General features: G+C 37.6%; 1 protein-coding gene across 1 annotated transcript in view; it reads right to left on the bottom strand.

The window, feature by feature from the left end:
* The window catches only part of MSH2 (mutS homolog 2), an 83,767-nt gene that overhangs the window by 18,320 nt on the left and 42,961 nt on the right, over window positions 1–22,486 (bottom strand). Inside the window, exon 8 of the mRNA XM_077749233.1 lies at window positions 15,805–15,914. Coding sequence (XP_077605359.1) covers window positions 15,805–15,914 — 110 coding nt within the window. The remainder of the gene's footprint in view (window positions 1–15,804; window positions 15,915–22,486) is intronic.

Genomic DNA, 22,486 nt, shown 5'->3' with positions numbered 1-22,486 from the left:
AATGCTAAAGCTCAACAGTAAAAGATACAAATACTCAAGCAACCTTAAAATATTATTCCACAGCTATTTTTTTTTTTTTAAGAAAAAGAAACCCTACCACCAAATACTAATGAGGCTATGGCGAAATTAGTGTACTCATTCTTTTATGGGGGAAATCTAAGTTGTAACAACCTTAAAAAAAAAAAAGCAACATTCAACAAGATTCAGAGATATTTGTTATACTCTTTGACATAGCAATTCTACTCCCAGGAATTCAACCTAAGGAATAATGCAACAGATGCAAAGCCACACAGGGAAGAATAAGATCTCTGTAGATTTACCTGTTACAGCAAAACCCAGAAATGATAAAACATCACAACACTTGCACAGTGGTACCTCAGTAATATTACACAGTTTATTCAAATGGACAGTGAAGATGATGTAGAAACAAGAACCAAGAATTAGGATAATTTCAGAGAAAATAATGTGACAATAGTGGACTGACTGCTAAAGAATTTGCCTCTTCCAATGAACTTAAAAGAAGTGACGCAGAGCCAGTCATGTTCCTTTGCTCAACATCCCCCACCTTCCAGAAGGCCACTGGTAAATCAACAAAGCCCTGAGAATCTTCACCAGTAATCCCAAATCTGGAGAGAATAAAGTTGAACGGGTATCCTTCCATTTTCCTTTCTGAGGAGCGAGAAATACTGCTGTGAAAGCACTGATGAGGAGACTGTAGTGAAACAGGGAAAATGAAATGACTGGGTCCTAATGCACTAAAATAAAACACTCTTGACCCACACTCCAAACAGGATAGCCTTCAGCAAGACATCACTCCTTCCAAACAATCTGGAATATTAAAATATACCACCCAACTCAGTATTCTAACCTAGAACTGAGACATATGACCCTTAGTCTCTAGTTGTCTTTAAAGCATTACCCACCTATCACCAGGAACACGCATACACTCATTACATTAGACTACACAAAGAAGATGGAGGAAAAGAAACTCAGGCTTGGAACTCCAAAATGGGAAGATGAAATTCGAAACAAGATAAAAGAACGAAGAAAGAAAGTTAGGTCCTAACATTACCATTTAAATATGAATAAACAATATACCAGAGAAGAGAAGAGATACCACTGAATCAAATTACCTGCACCAGGGGTCCCTGGGTGGCTCAGTTGGTTAAGAATCTGTTAAAGCAACTGACTCCTGATTTCAGTTCAGGTCATAATCTCACAGTTCAGGAGTTTGAGTCAAGTGTCGGGCTCTGCACTGACAACATGGAACCTGCTTGGGATTCTGGGTCTCTCCCTCTCTACCCTTCTCTCTCTCTCTCTCAAAATAAATAAACATTAAAATAAAATCACCTGTACTAATATAGTAGAAAGACTTGCTCTAATCAGAGAAACCACATGAAAGATTTAAGTAATTACAAAGGAGAAAATATGGAAGATACTAGAAATCTTAAAACAAGCAAAAAAGCACTCCACTACTCTAGAAATACTAATATTATAAGCATTTTTCGAAATAAATGTATAGTTGAGTTTGAAAAACTACAGGTCTGGGGCTCCTGAGTGGCTCCGTCAGTAGAGCATCTGACTCCTGATTTCAGCTCAGGTTATGATCCCAGGCTTGCAAGATTGAACCCTGCAACAGGCTATGCACTGAGTGTGCAGCCTACTTGAGGTTCTCATTCTCTCTCTCTCTCTCTCTCTCCCCCTTCCTCCCTCCCTCTGCCTATCTTTCCCACTCATGCTTTTTCTCTCAAAATAAAAAATAAAAATAATAAACATAAATTAAAAAGAATTTTAAAATTTTAAAGAAAAAAACTAGAGGTCAAAGCCCCTTGCAAAGTGGAGAGTTACCAGCACAGAACCAGGCCACTGTGGCTAAAAGCCTGGCTTCATTGAGGTTGGGATTTCAAATGTTTGCTATTTTTGTTGGCAGTGGAAAAAGGCTGCTTTGTTACCATTTCTATTATCCCTTCCTTCTACAGTAATAGAACTGGCCATTTCTCACAGGATACATAACTACTAAGAACAAAGAATACATTTCCAGCTTCCCTTGCAGCTAGGTGTGCAGATATGACTAAATTCTGGCCCGCAGAATGTGAGCAGAAATGATGTGTACCATTTCCAAAATGGTTCCTCCTCTTCCCCTTTTGTCCTCTCCCACTCGCGGGAATAAAGGTAAGGTAGTAGGTCAACCTGGAGCTTTCTGGAGCAACAAGAGAGGACTGCAGGCTATCCTGCCAGCCCTGTGCTGCTACACTCACACTGCTCTGACAGCAAATTAAACCCATGTTCTTACTCAAGGCATCCTATTTATTTGGGGCTTCTTTTTTAGCAGCTAAATCTGCTCCACAAATCAAAAAGGCTCCAGGCTGAGAAATTAACTTAAAAGTGTTCCTGGCCATGGGGTGCCTGGGTGGCTCGGTAGGATAAGTGTCCAACTCTTGATTTCGGCTCAGGTCATGATCACAGTTTGTGAGATTGAGCCATGTGTTACGGTTCTACTTGAGAGTCTCTCCCTCTCTCCCCCCCTCTCTGTCTCTCCCCTGCTTGCACTCTCTCTCAAAATTAATAAATACACTTGAAAAAGAAAAGTGTTCCTGGCTTAATTAAACTATGTGATATATGGCAAAAACAAAAGCGAACTTTATTTGGGGGTGATGTATGATCTGCACAGACAGAACCCAAAAGACGAGAATTCATAATCTAAATATAATATATATATAATAATTATATTTATAATTATATAATATAATATAACAGGAATACTGGGGTGGCTCAGTCAGTTAAGTGTCTGACTCTTGATTTAAGTTCAGCTCATGATCTCAAGGTTCAGGGGATAGAGCCCCACGCTGGGCTCTATGCTGACAGCACTGAGCCTGCCTGAGATTCTCTCACTTTCCTCTCTCTCTCCCCTCCCCAACTGTCTCCAAATAAACATACATTTAAAATAAACAAAGAAAAGAAGACACCAACAGTAAGTATAAAAAAACAAAACAAAACAACAACAACAACAAATACTCTGCAGAAACAAGAAGCAGATTTAAACCAAGAAATTTTAGATCTGGAATATTAAGTATAATAAAATGTTTAAAGTAAGATAGAGAATGGAACACATGAACAAAGAACAAGATACTACTTAAAAAAAAAAAGACTAGGTAGAGTTAGAAATGACCCAAATAACTTTTATAATAAAAAATATAATTGTTGAAAAAAAAAACCCTATGGACTGGTTAAACAACGTATCAGAACTAAAGAGACGTTCAGTGAACTGGAACATCTCAAGTAATCACAAAGAGAGCAGCACAGACACATGGCAGAAAAAAAATGTGAAAGTGTAACATATGTCCAAACACAGTTTTAGGAGAAGAGAATGAAGGAGCACAACATTCAAAGAGGTAATGATTAACTGATAAAAGAAATGATTTCCCTGATTAAGAAAACACAGTAAATCCAAACAAGAAAAAGAAAAAGAAATCCACTTTTGGACTCAGAGCTGTAAAAGGAATCAGTATCTGGAACAAAGACTTCTGAACACTAATAACACAAACCAAAGAATGGCACAATACAATCTCATAGGTATTAAGGAAAAATAACTGTCAATCTCCAATCTGGATTGTACACCCACAAAAATCCTCCAAGAACATGGGTGAAACACACATTTTCAAACAAACAAAACCTGAGTAACAGACTGCCAATAGAAGAACTCCTAAAGAATATTCAGGAAGAAGGAATGAATAGCAAAGAAATTCGTAAGCATATGGGCAAATCTAAATTTAACACTGACTGTATAGAATGGAAATTTAAGGGGGTAAAAGATAGAACTAAAATACCAGCCAATAATGAAGAAATGTATTCTTCATCCTAAGGTCTCAGTATCTTGGGGGCTAAGTGAGAAGATACTGACAAACTTTGATTTTGATGAGTTATGTATACATATTTTGTAAAAATTTATGAATAAATTCCAAACCAGTGCATGTGTGATAGGATGGGGGAGGAGCTATAAGGAAAGGCAAAATAGAATTTAAAAAATCCAATCAATATACAAGAAAGACAGAACTTACGAGTAAGGGGAACCAGGAAGACTAGGAATCACAAAATAATGCAGAAATAAATCCAAATTGCCACTTAAAAAAGATTACGAAAGGGGCGCCTAGGTGGCTCAGTTGGCTGAGCGTCCAACTTCAGCTCATGTCATGATCTCGCAGTTTGTGGGTTCGAGCCCCACATGGGGCTCCGTGTCTCCCTCTCTCTCTGCCTCACCCCCAGCTCATGCTCAGTCTCTTCCTCTCTCTCAAAAATAAACATTTAAGAATTTAAAAGATTATGAAAATAAATGTAAAATAAATAAAACCTAGTTATAAGCTTTTTTACCATAAAGACTCACAAAGGACAGAAAAAAATATATCATGTAAAAAAACTAAATAGAAGGACTCTGTCATAGCCCTCTTACTATCAGACAAAATATATCTAAGGGCAAAAAGCATTACCAAAAAAACTGTCCCTAAAGAATGATGAAGGTTCAGTTCACCAAAGAGACTATAGCTCTGTGCCTTAAAAACATATCAAGCAAAAATGGAATGAACTATAAGAAATCCACACTTCTCTCAGTAACTCAGCATATCAAAAATTAGCAAGCATGTTACAGACAATGTGAACAAAACAACTAAAGCCCTATCTCATCTAATGGACATACAGAAAACTGCAACCAAAACTAGGGAGCACAAGTGATCCTCCGCTACATGGAGAACTTTTATGAAACTGACCTATACTAAAAGCTCAGAAATTTAAAAAAACATATATATTTCTAAATAAATAAAATTCTTAAGACTGAGTAAGAGATTTTACCTTTAAAACTTAACAGGATACTTTCAGCTAAAGCAACATATAGAGAAAAAAATGTAATCTGAAATGCTTACTGAAAAAGGCTGGAAAAACAGTAAACACTAAACTAAACAAGTAAAAAAAAATAGATGGAAAAAATACATAAGAACTGAAATTAATGAAATAAAAAAGCAAAAATACAAAAGAGGATTTAAAAAACCACAAGTTGGGGCACTTGAGTGGCTCAGTCAGTTAAGAAGCAGATTCTTGATTTCAGAGCAGGTCTTGATCTCAGGGTCATGAGTTCAAGCCCTTTATTGGGCTACATGCTGGGAGTGAAGCCTACTTAAAAAAAATTTATACAAAAGAATAATTAAAAGTCACAAGATGATTCTCTTAAAAAAACAGATAAAACTATGGAAAGGAGAAAATGCTGGGGGGAGACACAAATTATATTAAAAATAAGCGGGGAATATATCTGCAAATGCAGTGATGTCTTTAAAGCATAATAATCAAATCACTATGAACAACTTGTGGCAAGTGGAAAGCCCAGAAAGAAGTATTTATTTCCTAAAAAAAGGGTCTAGTATCCAGACTATATATAGAACTCTTACAACTCTACCACAAAAAGACAACCCAATTTTAAAATGAGCAATGGATCTGAAAACACATTTCTTGGAAGATTACAGATAAATGGGCACCAAACATTAAGATACCAGACATCATTAGCCACTGGGAAGTCCAAATCAAAATCATAATGGGGGTGCCTAGGTGGCTCAGGTGGCTGAGTGTCCAACTTCAACTCAGGTTATGATCTCTTGGTTTGTGGGTTCAAGCCCCACGTCAGGCTCTGTGCTGACACAGTTCAGAGCCTGAACCTAATTCAGATTCCATGTCTTCCTCTCTCTCTGTCCCTCCCCTGCTCACACATTCGTGTGCTCTCTCTCTCGAAAATAAATACACATTTAAAAAAAAAATAATTAAATATCACTTCACACCCACTAGATTGGCTATTAAGATAAACACTCCCCCAAAAAACCCAGAAAACAATAATTATTAGCAGCAATGTGAAGAAATTGTACTCCTCCCATATTGATGGTGGGAATGTTAAGTGGTGCAGATACTTTGGAAAACAATTTAGTGATTCCCCAAAAAGTTAAACAAAATTAACAGATGACCCAGCAATTCCATTCCTGAATATATACCTAAAAGAACTGAAAAGAGGTACTCAAATACTTGGACATGACTGCTCATAAAAGTCCTAATCATAATAGCCAAGAGTTAAAAACAACTTAAAGGTCTACCAACAAATGAAAAGCAGAAACAGACCCATAAATACAAAGAACTGATAACTGCCAGAAAGGAGGGGTGTACGAGATGAGCAAAATGAATGGAGGGAGTGGAAGGTACAGGCTTCCAATTATGGTACAAGTAAGTCACAGGGATAAAAAGTACAGCTTAGGAAGTACAGTCAGTGGTATTATAAAAGCACTGTATGATGAGCATAACACTACTCATTTGAGTTGTATACTTGAAATTAATATTAACGAAGCGTGTCAACTATAATAAAAAAATAAAAATAAAAAATAGAAGACAAGGATAACTATAAGCAAAAACGCCAACATGTATTTAGAGTTAATTCTAGGTGGGAGAATATGAATACTTCTTTTTTATATATATATTTTTTATTTCCAAGAACAAAAATATTGAAGCACTTATATACTACAGTATATACAGCTTACATTACTCATACAATAATAATATAGGTGTAGTAGGATCATGGAACTGTGGCTTTTTAAAAACTATTTCAATTTTTTCTGTTCCAGTATTGTCAATAAAAATTTATCTAGGGGTGCCAGGGTGGCTCAGTCAGTTAAGCATCTGACTCTTGATTTCAGCTCAGGTAATGATCTCATGGTTCATGAGTTCAAGCCACCTGTCAGGTTCTGAACTGGCAGCACAGAGCCTGCTTGGGATTCTCTCTCTCCTCTCAAAATAAATAAATACACTTAAAAAATTTATCTAATATTACTACTTTTCCAATAATAGAGGAAATATCAATAATAAGTATATGTGAAAACTAATATTCAGCTCTTACCACTCTTGTTCATCACAGTTTTGGAAGTCCTAGCCTCAGCAATCAAACAAAATGAAATAAAAGGCATCCAAACTGGCAAAGAAGAAGTCAGAACTTTTACTTCTCACAGACAACATAATACTCTACGTGGAAAACCTGAAAGACTCCACCAAAAAACTGCTAGAACTGATACATGAATTCAGCAAAGTTGCAGGATATAAAATCAATGTACAGAAACTGGTTGTATTTCTATACACCAATAATAAAGCAACATAAAGAGATATCAAGGAATCAATCCCAATTACAATTGCACCAAAACCCATAAAATACCTAGGAATAAACCTAACCAAAGAAGTAAAAGATCTGTATGCTGAAAACTATAGAAAATCTATGAAAGAAATTAAAGAAGACACAAAGAAATGGAAAAACATTCCACGCTCATGGATTGGAAGAACAAATATTGTTAAAATGTTGATACTACCCAAAGCAGTCTACACATTCAATAAAATCCTAATCAAAATAGTACCAACATTCTTCTCAAGAGTTAGAACAAACAATCCTAAAATTTGTATGGAACCACAAAAGACTCCAAATAGCCAAAGTAATATTGAAAAAGAAAACTAAAGATGGAAGCATCACAATCCTGGACTTCAGCCTGTACTACAAAGCTATAATCATCAAGACAGTGTGGTATTGGCACAAAAACAGACACACAGACCAATGGACCAGAATACAGAACCCAGAATTGGGCCCACATACAAATGTATAGCCAACTAATCTTTGGCAAAGCAGGAAGGAATATCCAATGAAAAAAGGACAGTCTCTTTAGCAAATGGTGCTGGGAGAACTAGCAAGGTGCTGAAGAATGAAACTGACTTTCTTAGAGCATACACAAAAATAAACTCAAAATGGATAAAAGCCCTAAATGTGAGACAGGGAACCATGAAAATCCTAGAGGAGGAAAACAGGCAACAACCTCTTTGACCTTGGCCATAGCAAATGCCAGAAAGCAAGGGAAATAAAAAGGAGGTCTCTGAAAGCAAGGGAAATAAAAGCAAAAATGAACTACTGGGACCTCATCAAGATACAAAGTTTCTGCACTGCGAAGGAAACAATCAATAAAACTAAAAGGCAACCAATGGAATGGGAGAGGATATTTGCAAATGACATACTGGATAAAGGGTTAGTATCTAAAATCTATAAAGAACTTACCAAACTCAATACCAAAAAACAAATAATCCATGGAAGAAATGGGCAGAGGACATGAATGGACACTTTTCAAAAGACATCTAGAGGGTTAAACAGCATGAAAAGCCACTCAACATCGCTCATCATCAGGGAAATATAAATCAAAACCACACTGAGGTACCACCTCACACTCAGGACTCACAACTCAGGAAATGAAAGATGTTCATATCGATGTGGAGAAAGGGGAAACCTCTTGCACCTTTGGTAGGAATGCAAACTGGTGCAGCCACTCTGGAAAACGGTGTGGAGGTTCCACAAAAAAATTAAAAATAGTATTACCCTATGACCCAGCAACAGCACTACTAGGAATTTATCCAAAGGATACAGGAGTGCTCATTCATGGAGCACATGTACCCCTATGTTGATAGTAGCGCTATCAATTATGGAATTGATGGAAAGAGCCCAAATGTTCATCAACTGATGAATGGATAAAGATATGGTATATATAAACAATGGAATACTACTCAACAATGAAAAAGAATGAACTCTTGCCATTTGCAACATTGTTCATGAAACTGGAGGGTATTACGCCAAGTGAAATAAGTCATAGAAAGACAGATGTCATTCATTCATATGTGGAATTTGAGAAACTTAACAGAAGACCATGCGGGAAGGGAAGGAAAAACAACAGTTACAGAGAGAGAGGCAAGCCAGAAGATGCTCTTACATAAAAAGAACAAACTGAGGGTTGACCAGGGGTGGGGAGGGGAAAATAGGTGATGGGCACTGAGGAGAGTATGTGTTGGGATGAGCACTGGGTGTTGTATGTAAGTGATGAATCATGGGAATCTACTCCAAAAGCCAAGAGCACACTGTATACTCTATACATTAGCTTACTTGACAATTATAATTTTTTTTTTAAAAAGAAAAAGCATAATATTCAAAGATAAAATGGCCGAATTCAGTATAGAATGATTTTATAATTTAATACATCTCACTGAATCATCCAATCTAACTGAAATTGCTTACTTTTTGTGAAAAATCATTGCTATTTTGAACCTTGTCCTAGGAGTGGTAGAGATCTACATTTATATGTACTTCAGAAATAGAAAAATCTTTCTATAAGTATGGAAAGTAGACACAAAAATCCTTTAAGTATTATATATGAAGCTAAGCCTAGAAAAAAAAAGAAATAACCCAACCACTCCTATAAATGACTGTTCCTTTCATCAGATAAGCTCCTAAGTGCACAGCTGGAAAACATCAAGAAAGCTTTCAGGAATCATACATGAAATGATTGCTATCCTCTGAGGTTTGCTCAAAGTAGTTGTGAGTCATGTAATTTAAATTCTTAAATTCATTACAAATATCTACAATGACAGTGAAGGGGTGAATTCACTTTATAACCCCGAGGTAAGTTTAAAGGTTTATAATGGAGAATAAAGAAGGTATTGTATCTGGTCAATTCTCTAGAGAATCCAGAGCAGGTTTTAAGTAGGAATTGTATTTATTTAAAAGACAGCATCACACTATAAAACAGGAAAGCCTTCAGTTACAGGACCCTATCTTAGCAGACAAGACTGGTAGACTACATAACAGTCATTCATTCCCTCCTTCCTCCTTCCTAACAGAGCTCTCATTTTGTTTACCTCCAACAGAAGGATGACCCACCCCTAGTTATCTTAAGCCGGGCCCATCACATTCTAGATCTCTGGCCATAATCACTGCTTAAATGGTCCCATCAAAACAAACTACAGGACTCTTCCTAGGACTGTTGTATGAATTACTACTGATAGATAATCAACCTAGGGCCAAAAGAAGAACCAGCGTTAGGCTGGAATTAAAATCACAAAAGATAGATGAGATCAAGAAATAAGATTCTTTGGGGCGCCTGAGTGGCTCAGTTGGCTAAGCTTCAGACTTCAGCACAGGTCATGATCTCAAGGTTCGTGGGTTCGAGCCCCGCATGGGGCTCTATGTTGAGCACTAGCTCGAGGCCTGGAGCCTGTTTCAAATTCTGTGTCTCTTTCTCTCTCTGACCCTTCCCTGCTCACATTGTCTGTTTCTCTCTCTCAGAAATAAATAAAACATTAAAAAAAAGAAAAAAGAAAGAAGATCCTTTGCATGGTATTCTTGCATTGGTGGATAAAGCAACTCTAAATTAAAGCCTACCCTATCTCTAGACTTTTAATTTCATGAGCCAGGGTGTATTGAGTTTCAGGTTATGTGCAAAATAAAGAGTCCTAAAGGACACTTTAACCTCAGATAATCTACGGGGGGTTGGGAGGTGTAGAGGAAATCCACAGCTCATATCTTACTGATACATTACTTAACAGGGAAGGGGGGTTCAGAATATATTATAGTGGCATAAAAATTATTCCAAGATGAAAGCATCTGAGAATAGATTTTGTTTCTGAACTCTCTTATCTCCCTAAAAGCAGAGCCTCCCAAAAGAACTCAGTTGTTGTAAATCCCCTCCTAGGGAGTTTCATAACCAAGGAAGTAAAGATTATCATATCCTCAATCTCTTCTCCAAAGGGCTCATTAATCACTTGTAAAAGTCATTTGTTTGCCTGGAAGTGCCCTTTCTCCCTCTCCCATTCCCCTACTAAGATAATATATAAGCCCCAAATTCTAATAGCCTCCTTGAGTCACATTTTTCTCTGAACCCAAAAATCTGTCTGTTCTCTTGCTAATCTGTTTATCAGTTTAATTAGCAGACCTTCAAACAATGAACTGAAGAGAACAGAATAAAAAGTTCTTTCTCCCCCATAAAGTTAACTACTTTCAGATTAAGAAATCAAGTTTTGGCATAATCTTAAGTGACAGCGTAAAAGTAGTACAAAGGACCTCTCCCTTTCCAGTCTTTATCCATATAATTACACTGCTTGCCTTCCTAAAATCTACTCTTCCCAGACACAAAATCTTGTAACATTCTAATCCCATAGCATCACTCAAAAATTGACACTAAAAAGGGGCACCTGGGTGGCCCAGCCAGCTCAGGGTCTGACTCTTGACTTGGCTTAGGTCATGATCCCAAGGTCATGGGACTGAGCCCTTAGTTGAGGTCAGGCTACATGCTGGGAGTGGAGGAGGCTCCTTAAGATTCTCTCTCTCTCCCTCTACCCTCTCCCTTACTCGCATGCTCGCTCTCTCTCTCTCTCTCAAAAAATTTTTTTTCTCTTAAAAAACATTAAAACTATTTCACAGTAAAGTCTAGTTTAACAGATATATGTCATGTATTTCAGATAAAAGTAAATCTTAACCAACAATAAGGAAGAGGGAGCTGGAAGAAGCACATTAGGCTGTCAACACTGTTCATTCTGAAGAGGGAAGAATGGTCACTTTTGCCTCTATATTCTTTGTATTGTTTTGTTTCACTTGTTTTTTGTTATTTTGGGTTTTTGTTTTTGTTTTTTTGAAAGAGAGAAAGAGAGGGAGATGGAGAGAATGGGAGAGAATCCTAAGCAGTCTCCATGCCTAGCACAGAGTCCAACTCAGGGCTTGATCTCACAACTCTGAGATCATGACCTGAGCCAAAATCAAGAATTGGACACTTAACCGACTGAGCCACCAGCGCCTGATTCACTTGTCTAATAGATGTGTTACCTTTATTAAGTAGAAAAGCTTCAAATAAAGAAAATACTTTAAAAATTTACATTTTGGTATTTTGGTACATCATCATTTGTGAAGGAATATTTTGGCTTATTTGCTGTCAAACAGCTAGGTATCCCAAGGGCTGTATCTATGTAGTCAGAATACTGTATGAAAGGAGGGAAGGAGAGCATAAGAGAGGGGAAGGTGGAGGGGGGGAGAAAAGGAATAAATCAAAAGGCAAAATATGAAGCAAAAGTATCCCAACATCAAAAATAAATTTTATAACATTTATTCATTTTTGAGAGGCAGAGCATGAACAGGAGAGGGACAGAGAGGAAGACACAGAAGCTGAAGCAGGCTCCAGGCTCTCAGCTGTTAGCACAGAGCCCAATGTGGGTCTCAGGCTCACTAATAGCAAGATCATGACCTGAGCCAAAGTTAGATGCTCAACTGACTGAGCCGCCCAGAAGCCCCAAAAGTATCCAACATTTTATCATCCTGCTGCTTCTTGTAGTTATCATAGTAGTGGCTCACATCTTGTGTATGTGGAAAACAAACAACTGCTTATTGCCGGTGACAGCTTTTACTGTCCACGTGCAGGAGAGGAAGAGAGGCCCTAAAATGCAGGGCCTCCACGTCTACTGGACAGGCTGTGAATGTGATGACCCAGATAAAAAAATAGCTGCACAGGGTTTTCAATAGAAGATCTGTACACTGACAGAGGAGCTACAAATTTTAAGAAACTCTTGAGCATTCTCAATTTATATATACCAACTTGTGGCCAGATAATGCCCAGTGATTGCCTAAGAGCACAGCATTTGCAGTAGGCTGCAAATTGGTAAGAAATCACACTTATTTTCACTTTGAGATGTGATTACACTCCTAATTTATTAGGAATAGCTTACTTTATTAGCGAGAAGTTCTCAAAGTGTGATCCCCAGACAAGCAGCACCATTTGGGTACATGTCAGAAATGCAAATTTTCAGGAAGGCAAACTGGTGTAGCTACTCTGAAGAACTATATAGACGTTCCTCAAAAAAATTAAAAATAGAGCTACCCTATGACCCAGCAGTTACACTACTAGATACTTATCCAAAGGATACAAAAATGCAGATTTGAAGGGGCACATACACCCCAATTTTATAGCAGCACTATCAACAATAGCCAAATTACGGAAAGAGCCCAAATGTCCATCCATTGATGAATAGTAAAGAAGATGTGGTATGTATATACACTAGAATATTACTCAGCCATAAAAAAGAATGAAATCTTAGGGCACCTGAGTGGCTCAGTTAGTTAAGCATCAGACTTCAGCTCAGGTCATGATCTCACAGCCTGTGAGTTCAAGCCCCATGTCGGGCTCTGTGCTGACAGCTCAGAGCATGGAGCCTGCGTCAGATTCTGTGTCTCCCTCTCTCTCTCTGCCCCTCTCCTGCTCACTCTGTCTCTCTTTCAAAAATAAACATTAAAAAATATTTTTTAAAGAATGAAATCTTCCATTTGCAACAATGTGGATGGAATTAGAATGTATTATACTAAGCAAAGTCAATCAGTCAGACAAAGACTAATCTATGATTTCACTCCTATTTGGAATTTAAGAAACAAAACAGATGAACACAGGAGTAGGAAACATAGGAAAAACAAAATAAAACCAGATAAAATCATAAGAGACTCTTAAATAAGGAGAACAAACTGAGGGTTGCAGGAGGGATGTTGGGTGGAGGGATGGGCTAAATGGGTGATAGGCATAATTAAGGAGGGCATCTGTTGGGATGAACAGTGGGTGTTAGATATAAGTGACAAATCACTAAATTCTACTTGTGAAACCATTACTACATTGTATGTTAACTAACTTGGATTTAAAAAGAAAAGAAAAGGGAGATAGAGAGAGAAAGAGAAAGAGAAAAGAAAAGAAATGCAAATTTCTAACCCTGCCCCAGACCAAAAGAATCTGATTCTAGGGATGCAGCTCAGCAATCGGTTGCAACAAGCCCATCAAGTAGATCTGATACATGCTTAACTTTGAGACCCACAATATTAAAGCATGGCAACTTTTAGAAGAATAAAGTTGGCCACAAGGGCAAAATCAATGGCAGCATTTCAGCAACGCTAAGCTGTGGTGACAATGAGGCATCTATATTCCTGCCTTCCTACCTCCCTAGGCTGATAAGAGTTTTTGTTAACCTCCAAGAACTATGCCTCTACAAGCTTTCATTTAAAGATCGTTTACAAATGTCCAACCCTGGCCAATCTTGGGTATTTCTGCCTCCCATTGATCTGAAAGTTGCACACCTTAAATCACTCCACTCATAGCAACATTACAGAGGTAAGAATAGCTAAAATGCAAGTTTTCCCAAATGAGGGGTGAACAATCCAAGTCTTTAGGCTACTTAGGGCCTGACAAAACACCAGAAAAGTGAAGCATTTACACCTATATGTACATATTCATCTACTTCTAAAATCCAAAGAGCATAGAGTAGATGAGGTTTAACTTTTTTTAAACCTCAGTTAACAATCCAGTAAAAACAAAATAAATCAACATCACATGGGGCAAACATTAACTCAAATGCAATCATTAAGAATGCAAAGAATCTAGCAATTTGCAAACCAAACTGTTACCTTAATATGAATAATATCAGAGCACATATTCTCTGCATGATCAGTTTTGACAGAAAATTAGTGTAGAAAATATTTTAAATATTATTTTTAATGTCACAAAATTGGAAAGCAATATTCAGCGGCCCCATCATATTAAATTTGTTCTATAAACAAGCTTTTAACAGAATAAAAATTACTATTTCATAAAATTTGCTTTCAAATTCATTCATAAAAGTATACCTTCAACTACTTCATAAACTATTCCTACTTTATACTTGTATATATAAATTACTATTTAACATTTTTAAAGACCCAAGGTACAGATTGCTTATAACCTTCTCAACTCCTAAGAAATTTGGAACTAAACAGTATTTAGACTATGGTTAATTTTTTAGTTATAGCAACAACTACTTAGGAGACACATACATAATCTAACCCCCTGTCCCAAAGATTTTCCTACATGGAAATAAACAAAAGAGAAAATTGCCTTCTCTTGTAAATGTTCCACATTTACCATTATACTCCTCTCTTTTTCAGTGACTACTATTTTCCTTCTCTCTTGAAAGTAAAACAAAATTCAGATCACCTATGTGAAAACTTTTATATGAGATTTTCTTTAACAAGGCCAGTTGGGCCCAATATTCATTTCCTCTGTTAATCTTCTTTCACCCACTAAAACAATTCTTTAAAAAAAAAAAACAAAAAAACCCTTTCTCCATCACTTAATCTTACATCTACGGTTTCAAAGGTGCCTCAGGGCACCTGGGTGGCTCAGTCGGTTAAGTATTCAACTTTGGCTCAGGTCATAATCGCAAGGTTTGTGGGTTCACGCCCCACGTCAGGCTCTGTGCTGACAGTTCAGAGCCTGGAGCCTGCTTCAGATTCTGTATCTCCTTCTCTCTCTGCCCCTCTCCTGCTCATGCTCGCTCTCTCTCTCTCTCAGAAGTAAATAAAACATTAAAAAAATTTTAAAAAAGGTGCATCACAAAAATGCCAAAATAAAAAAATCTGAAAAGGTTTCTGCTGTGCATTTCAAAAATATTCTGCTGCTCGAATTAAAGAGTACATTACAAGGGCACCTGGGCTCAGTCAGATGAACCTCCAACTTCGGCTCAGCTCATGATCTCANCTCTCTCTGCCCCTCTCCTGCTCATGCTCGCTCTCTCTCTCTCTCAGAAGTAAATAAAACATTAAAAAAATTTTAAAAAAGGTGCATCACAAAAATGCCAAAATAAAAAAATCTGAAAAGGTTTCTGCTGTGCATTTCAAAAATATTCTGCTGCTCGAATTAAAGAGTACATTACAAGGGCACCTGGGCTCAGTCAGATGAACCTCCAACTTCGGCTCAGTTCATGATCTCAGTTGTGAGTTCGAGCCCCTGCATCGGGCTCTGTAATGACAGCTCAGAGCCCGAAGCCCATTTCATGTTCTGTTATCTCCCTCTCTCAATCTGTCCCTCTCCCACTCACACTCTCTCTCTTCTTCAAAAATAAACAAACATTAAAAAAAAAGAGTACATTACATACCTGATCCATATCTAATGTTGTTTCTATCATTTCCTGAAACTTGGAGAAATCAGAACGAAGATCAATAAGAGGAGTCACAAAAACTGCCAGGAGTAATCTCTGGTGTTTTCCTAAAAGAAAGCAAAAAATAATAAAATGGTCTTATTTAAAAATTATTTTAATGTTTACTTATTTTTGAGAGAAAGAGGAGATACAGAATCTGAAGCAGGCTCCAGGCTCAGCTGTCAGCACAGAGCCCAACACAGGGCTAGAACCCACAAATTGCAAAATTATGACCTGAGCTGAAGGTGGATAGTTAACTGAGCCACCCAGGTGCCCCAAAATGGTCCTATTTTTAAAAACTCGTCTATAAGAACAAACAGCATTTGATCCAAAAAGCACAAATAGTGGTCACCAAAGTTACTACTTACTCCTGTATTTTAATTCAAATGTGTTAAGTATTTATTTTATAGAAAGGGAAATGATCTGGCTCTCAAACCTTCCTACTAATAAAATACTACCTTCCCTGCCTATCTGTAATCTACTTCATCAAGACCAACTAGAGATGCAGAAGCATGACTTAAATTACAACTAAATGAATTGCACTTCTTTGCAGATTTAATAACCTAAAGTCAAAGTTGTTGAAATAAAATGCCTCTAACTTACCTTATATCCCTAATTTCCATTACTAATACAGTGTTCCAATTAACAAAGATTAAATCAAGCCAAGTATTTACACTGGCACTTTACTTGATGCTACTTAAGAGCACATGCTGGGGAATTACATGAGAAGGAGTAAGTGAAGCAACAGAGTGTAAAGCGTGAAAGGCCTGAGTACAGACCTGGGTGCCAATCCCAACTCTGTTATCTACTGGCTCTGTCATCTACAGCATGTTCTCCAAGCCCCTTTCCCTGGTCTATTACGATAGAAGTAATGACAATAGCCACCCAGAAGAGGAATAAAGGAGATAATGCTATACAACACTTAATATAATGCTGGACGCTTAAGAAAAGCTCAGCTATAGTAACCATGTATTGTAATTGGTTACCTTGAAAGGATTTTTTTCTAATCTCCAATAAATTCTTTTATAAGAATTCTGCAAGTGATCTCTAGCATACTGCATTTTGCTTCAAAGCAATCGTTCCTAACCTTTTCTAGAAATATTAGTAGCTCTTGATTGAGAAAATGATGAAATCTACTATGAAGTCAGCAAAATTGTTTTAAGAATTCATGTTTTATTAATCACAACAGCATCTACACATAGTTAGAAAATAGTACCTATGTGTGAAACATTATTTAGACAGTCTATAACCAACACTTTGCCCACATAATGTCTGTCGTGCCTCAACGTCTGGTTCTTTATTCTGAATTAGTTCATATGCTATTGGTAAATAGGGGAATGATGGAAGCAAAGCGTGGAGGTGGCACTGGTTCACAAATGATCCTTTTCCTATCCCATTAATGTTTTGAAGTGATCAGGGCAAGCGTCACACAACTGAAGAGTCAACTTAGCAATATATAAAGACCTCAGAGTAGCGGGCTTAATGGCCAGTGTACTTGTCACTATGCTAAGATACACAGAAATGTAGAGCAGAGATGAAAAGCACAAAAACATCTGCCAGTGTTATTACTAGAATATTTTTTTTACTCCATTCTTTACCCTGGTTCAGATTTTTAACTTTTGTGAAAATGACCTTTATTAGAAGCAAATGCCCTCATAGGGCATCTCAAAGGAGGAAACAAGAACCCCAGACTTTATGGCTGCAAAGAGTCACATGATGTGGGTGCTGGGTACAAATGCAATGGAGATTTATGTAGGCAACTGTTTTATTAAAGTTTGCTACTGCTTTTGTGAATAGTATTTTTATGTTTATTTATTTGAGACTGTGTATGTACATAAGCCAGGGAGGGGCAGAGAGAGAGAGAGGGAGAGGGAGAATGCCAAGCAGGCTCCATGCTGTCATTGCTGAGCCTGACGCAGGGCTCGATCCCACGAACTGCGAGGTCATGACCTGAACTGAATTCAAAAGTCAGACGCTTAACCAACTGAGCCACCCAGATGTCCAATTAGTAATATTTAAAATTTTTTCATATATTTTGAGGCCTATCTTGAACTCAGAACTTTTTTCTTTAAGTTTTATTATATTTTCTAAGATGACTCTGAAGAAAGTAAAACATGCCAAGAATAAACACGTGGTATTATTACAGAAATACCTGTATAAACTTCAGAACCTGTCATCCTCAACATGTCCTCTAGTCTCCCAAACATATAGGCCTACGTTGCTGCAGCTCTTCTGAAAGTCAATAGGCCCCTTCTGAACTTCCTGGCTCCCTATCCTGCAAATTTTCAATAACATCTTGAATTCTTTCTCCTACCTATATTTTGTACTGAGCCCCAGGAACTGATTTCCAAATGGGGGGTTCCCCCTCCAATTGGTTATGCTTTTTTAAATTAAATTAATTAAATTTACCAAGATATAATTCACATAGCATGCAATTCTCCATCTTAAAGTGTACAATTCAATGGTTTTTATTTAGTTTATTCACAGATTTGTTCAACCACTGCCACAGTCCATTTTTGAACGCTGTCACTGCCCCCCAAAACACTGGGAACCAGTACCCATTAGCAGTAACTTTCAAATTCCCCCAACCTCTGCCACTCCTCCAAGTCCAGGCAACCTCTAATCCACTTTTTGTATACAGATTGGCCTATTCTGGATACTTTACATAAATGGATATGATACTGTGACTGCCTTTTTTCACTTAGTTTTCAAGGTTCATCCATGTTGCACCATTCATCAATACTTCATTCCTTTTTATTGACAAATATATTCCATTACAGTAATAAGGCACATTTTATTTATCCATTCATCTAGTGATGGCACCAATTGTTTTTTTGTAAACTCTATTTTTCACTAGTTACTACAGCCTAGAAGGCCCTGTATGATATTTCAGGGTCTTAACACAAGGACTACAGACCCTTAATATCAAAGTACTACATAAACACAGAAAAGAAATAAATGCCACATTTATTTTCTCTAACCTCTAATTGGAATCTGGCATTACCTTCCATTATTAATGTAGGCAATAAACCACAGTAATATCCCCAGTACCTAAGTCTTTGTCATTAATCAATATCCCAGATATATTTTCATATCATATTACAGTTTTTGGAGATAATTTTAAGTACCATTTAAGCTCATTATCAGTTCAAAATGAAAGATGTTAATAGAACTTTACTCCAATCATGCTATTTAATGCATTAATAAAAAGGACTTATTTCTTTGTTAAGAATTTGTTTTAGGGGAACCTAGGTGGCTCAGTTGTTAAGTGACTGACTGTTGATTTCGGCTTGGGTCATACACGATCTCACGGACTGAGCCCTGCATTTGGCTCTGAGCTGATAGCACACAGCCTGCTCAGGAGAGGATTCTTTCTCTCCCTCTCTGCTGCCTCCTCACTCGTGCTCACTCATCCATGCTCTCTTATTCTAGCTCTCAAAATAAACTTAAAAATTGTGCTTTATATTTGGATGAGTATATTTCAATATAATTGGTTTCTTTTGCAACTCTATGCTTTATTTAATGCATTTAAAAAACATTATTCTGAAGAAGGGTTCATAGATTTTATTTAGGGTCCACAGCAAAAAAAAGTTAAAAACCTCAGCTAGGCTTTACCTCTCTGGCCTCTACTCCTAACATGGTCCTTTTTCTCTATCTCTATGCTTGACCACTCTAGCTCTTCTTCACTCCTTCAACAATTCAAGCCTTAGGCACTTGCACTGGCTGGTCCCACTAGCCTTCCCCCAGATCTTAACAGCTGGCAACTTCTCATCATTCAAGTTCTACCTCAGACAGCAATTCGAGAGAGGCTATCCTTGACCAACAGACCTAGTACTTCCCTGGCCCCAGCCAAGTCACTCTATCCTATCAATATATTATGCTTTCTTTATTGTACTTATTATTATTTAAATTCTGGCTCATTAATTTGTTTACTGTCTGTCTCCCTCTACTCTTCTACTATTTCTGACCCTCCCTAAGAACAGGGACCTTATCTGCCACATCTACTACTGTACCTCCTAGAACAAGGCCTGGCATAAATTAACTATCTGTTGAACGAATGACTTATCGAAGGAAGGAAGCAAGGGACTGATAAAGCAATCAATCACAGGTTATTTCTTTGTTTACTTATTTATTTAGAGAGAGAATGGGAGGGGCAGAAAGAGAGGGTGAGAGAGAGAATCCCAAGAAGGCTCCACACTGACAGTGCAGTCCCCACATGGGACTCAGACTCACAAACCGCAAGACCATCACCTGAGCAGAAACCAAGAGTCAGACGCTTAACCAAAGGAGACACCTAGGTGCCTCTGGTCATTAGTTTTGATACACACAACACTCATCTAGCAAAGACACCAGAGGTGACACCAAGAAAGAACTGTTAGCTTCTTAAATACAACAAAATGTGAAATATCTAAGTAATCAAATCAGTAAGTAATTTCTGTAGTACCTCTAGAATTACTGCCAGCCAGGGGCGCCTGGGTGGCTTAGTCGGTTAAGCGTCTGACTTTCGCTTAGGTCATGATCTTATGGTTCGTGGGTTCGAGCCCCGCATCGGGCTCTGTGCTGACTGCCAGCTCAGAGCCTGGAGCCTGTTTCAGTCCGTGACTCCCTCTCTCTCTGACCCTCCCCTGCTCACGCTGTCTCTCTCTCTTCTAGAAATAAATAAAACATTTTTAAAAAAAAATTTAGAATTACTGCCAGCTGCTAAAAGGTTATAATTTCTTGAAGTTGCTGACACCATACACAAAAATAAATTCAAAATGGATTAAAGACCTAACTGTGAGACACGAAACAAGAAAACTCCTAGAAGAAAACATCGGCAGTAATTTCTGTGACATCGACCGTAGGAACTTTTTCCTATATATGTCTTCTAAGGCAAGGGAAACAAAAGCAAAAATCAACTATTGGGACTATGCCAAAATAAAAAGCTTTTGCAGTGAAGAAAACCATCAACAAAACAAAATGGCAACCTACTGAATGTGAGAAAATATCTGCAAATGATAGATTCGTTAAGGGGTTAATATTCAAAATATATAAAGAACTTACACAACTCAAGACCAAATAAATAATCAGATTAAATTGGGCAGAGGAACAATCCCCATCAAAATAACACCAGCAGTCTTCACAGACCTAGAACAAACATTACTAAAATTTGTATGGAACAGAAAAGACCCCAAACTGCCAAAGCACTCCTGAAAAAGAAAACCAAAGCTGGAGGCATCACAATCCCGGACTTCAAGCTGTATTACAAAGTTGTAATCCTCAAGACAGTATGGTTCTGGCACAAAAACATACACTCAGATCAATAGAACAGAATAGAGAACCCAGAAATGGACCAACAAACTTATGGCCAACTAATCTTTGACAAAGCAGGAAAGAATATCCAATGGAACAAAGACAGTCTCTTCAGCAAGTGGTGCTGGGAAAACTGGACAGCGACATGCAGAAAAATAAACCTAGACCACTCTCTTACACCATACACAAAAATAAACTCAAAATGGATGAAAGACCTAAACATAAGACAGGAAGCCATCAAAATCCTAGAGGTGAAAGCAGGCAAAAACCTCTTTGACCTTGGCCACAGCAACTTCTTACTCAACACGTCTCCAGAGGCATGGGAAACAAGACCAAAAATGAACTATTAGGACCTCATCAAAATAAAAGGCTTCTGCATAGTGAGGGAAACAATCAGCAAAACTAAAAGACAACCAATGGAATGGGAGAAGATATTCGCAAATGTCTTATCAGATAAGAGGTTAGTATCCAAAATCTATAAAGAACTTATCAAACTCAACACCCAAAAAACAAATAATCCAGGGAAGAAATGGACAAAAGACATGAATAGACACTTCTCCAAAGAAGACATCCAGATGGCCAACTGACACATGAAAAAAATGCTCAACATCACTCATCATCAGGGAAATACAAATCAAAACCACACTGAGATACCACCTCACACCTGTCAGGATGGCTAACACTAACAACCCAGGCAACAACAGATGTTGGCAAAGATGCAGAGAAAAAGGATCTCTTTCGCACTGCTGGTGGGAATGCAAACTGGTGCAGCCACTCTGGAAAACAGTATGGAGGTTCCTCAGAAAATTAAAAACAAAACTACCCTATGACCCAGCAACTGCACTAGTACATATTTATCCAAAGGATACAGGTGTGCTGCTTCAAAGGGGTACATGCACTTTCAACAATGGCCAAATGTTTATAGCAGCACTATCAACAATAGCCAAAGTATGGAAAGAACCCAAATGTCCATCGATGGATGAATGGACAAAGACGATGTGGTATATATACACAATGGAGTATTATTTGGCAATCAAAAAGAATGAAACCTTGCCATTTGCAACTACGTGAATGGAACTGGAGGGTATTATGCAAGCAAAATTAGTCAGAGAAAGACAAATCCCATATGACTTCACTCATATGGGGAATTTAAGATACACCACAGATGAACATAAGAGAATCAAAAATAATACAAAAACAGAGATAGGGACAAAATATAAAAGACTCTTCAAAATGGAGAACAAACAGAGGGTTATTGGAGAGGTTGTGGCAAGGAGGATGAGCTAAATGGGTAAGGGACATTAAGGACTCTACTCCTGAAATCACTGTTGCACTATATGCTAACTTG

The sequence above is a fragment of the Crocuta crocuta genome, unplaced genomic scaffold (genome assembly GCF_008692635.1).
Source record: "Crocuta crocuta isolate KB4526 unplaced genomic scaffold, BGI_CrCroc_1.0 scaffold118, whole genome shotgun sequence".
NCBI classification, from domain to species: Eukaryota; Metazoa; Chordata; class Mammalia; order Carnivora; family Hyaenidae; genus Crocuta; species Crocuta crocuta.
This window is presented reverse-complemented; position numbering and strand designations above follow the sequence as displayed.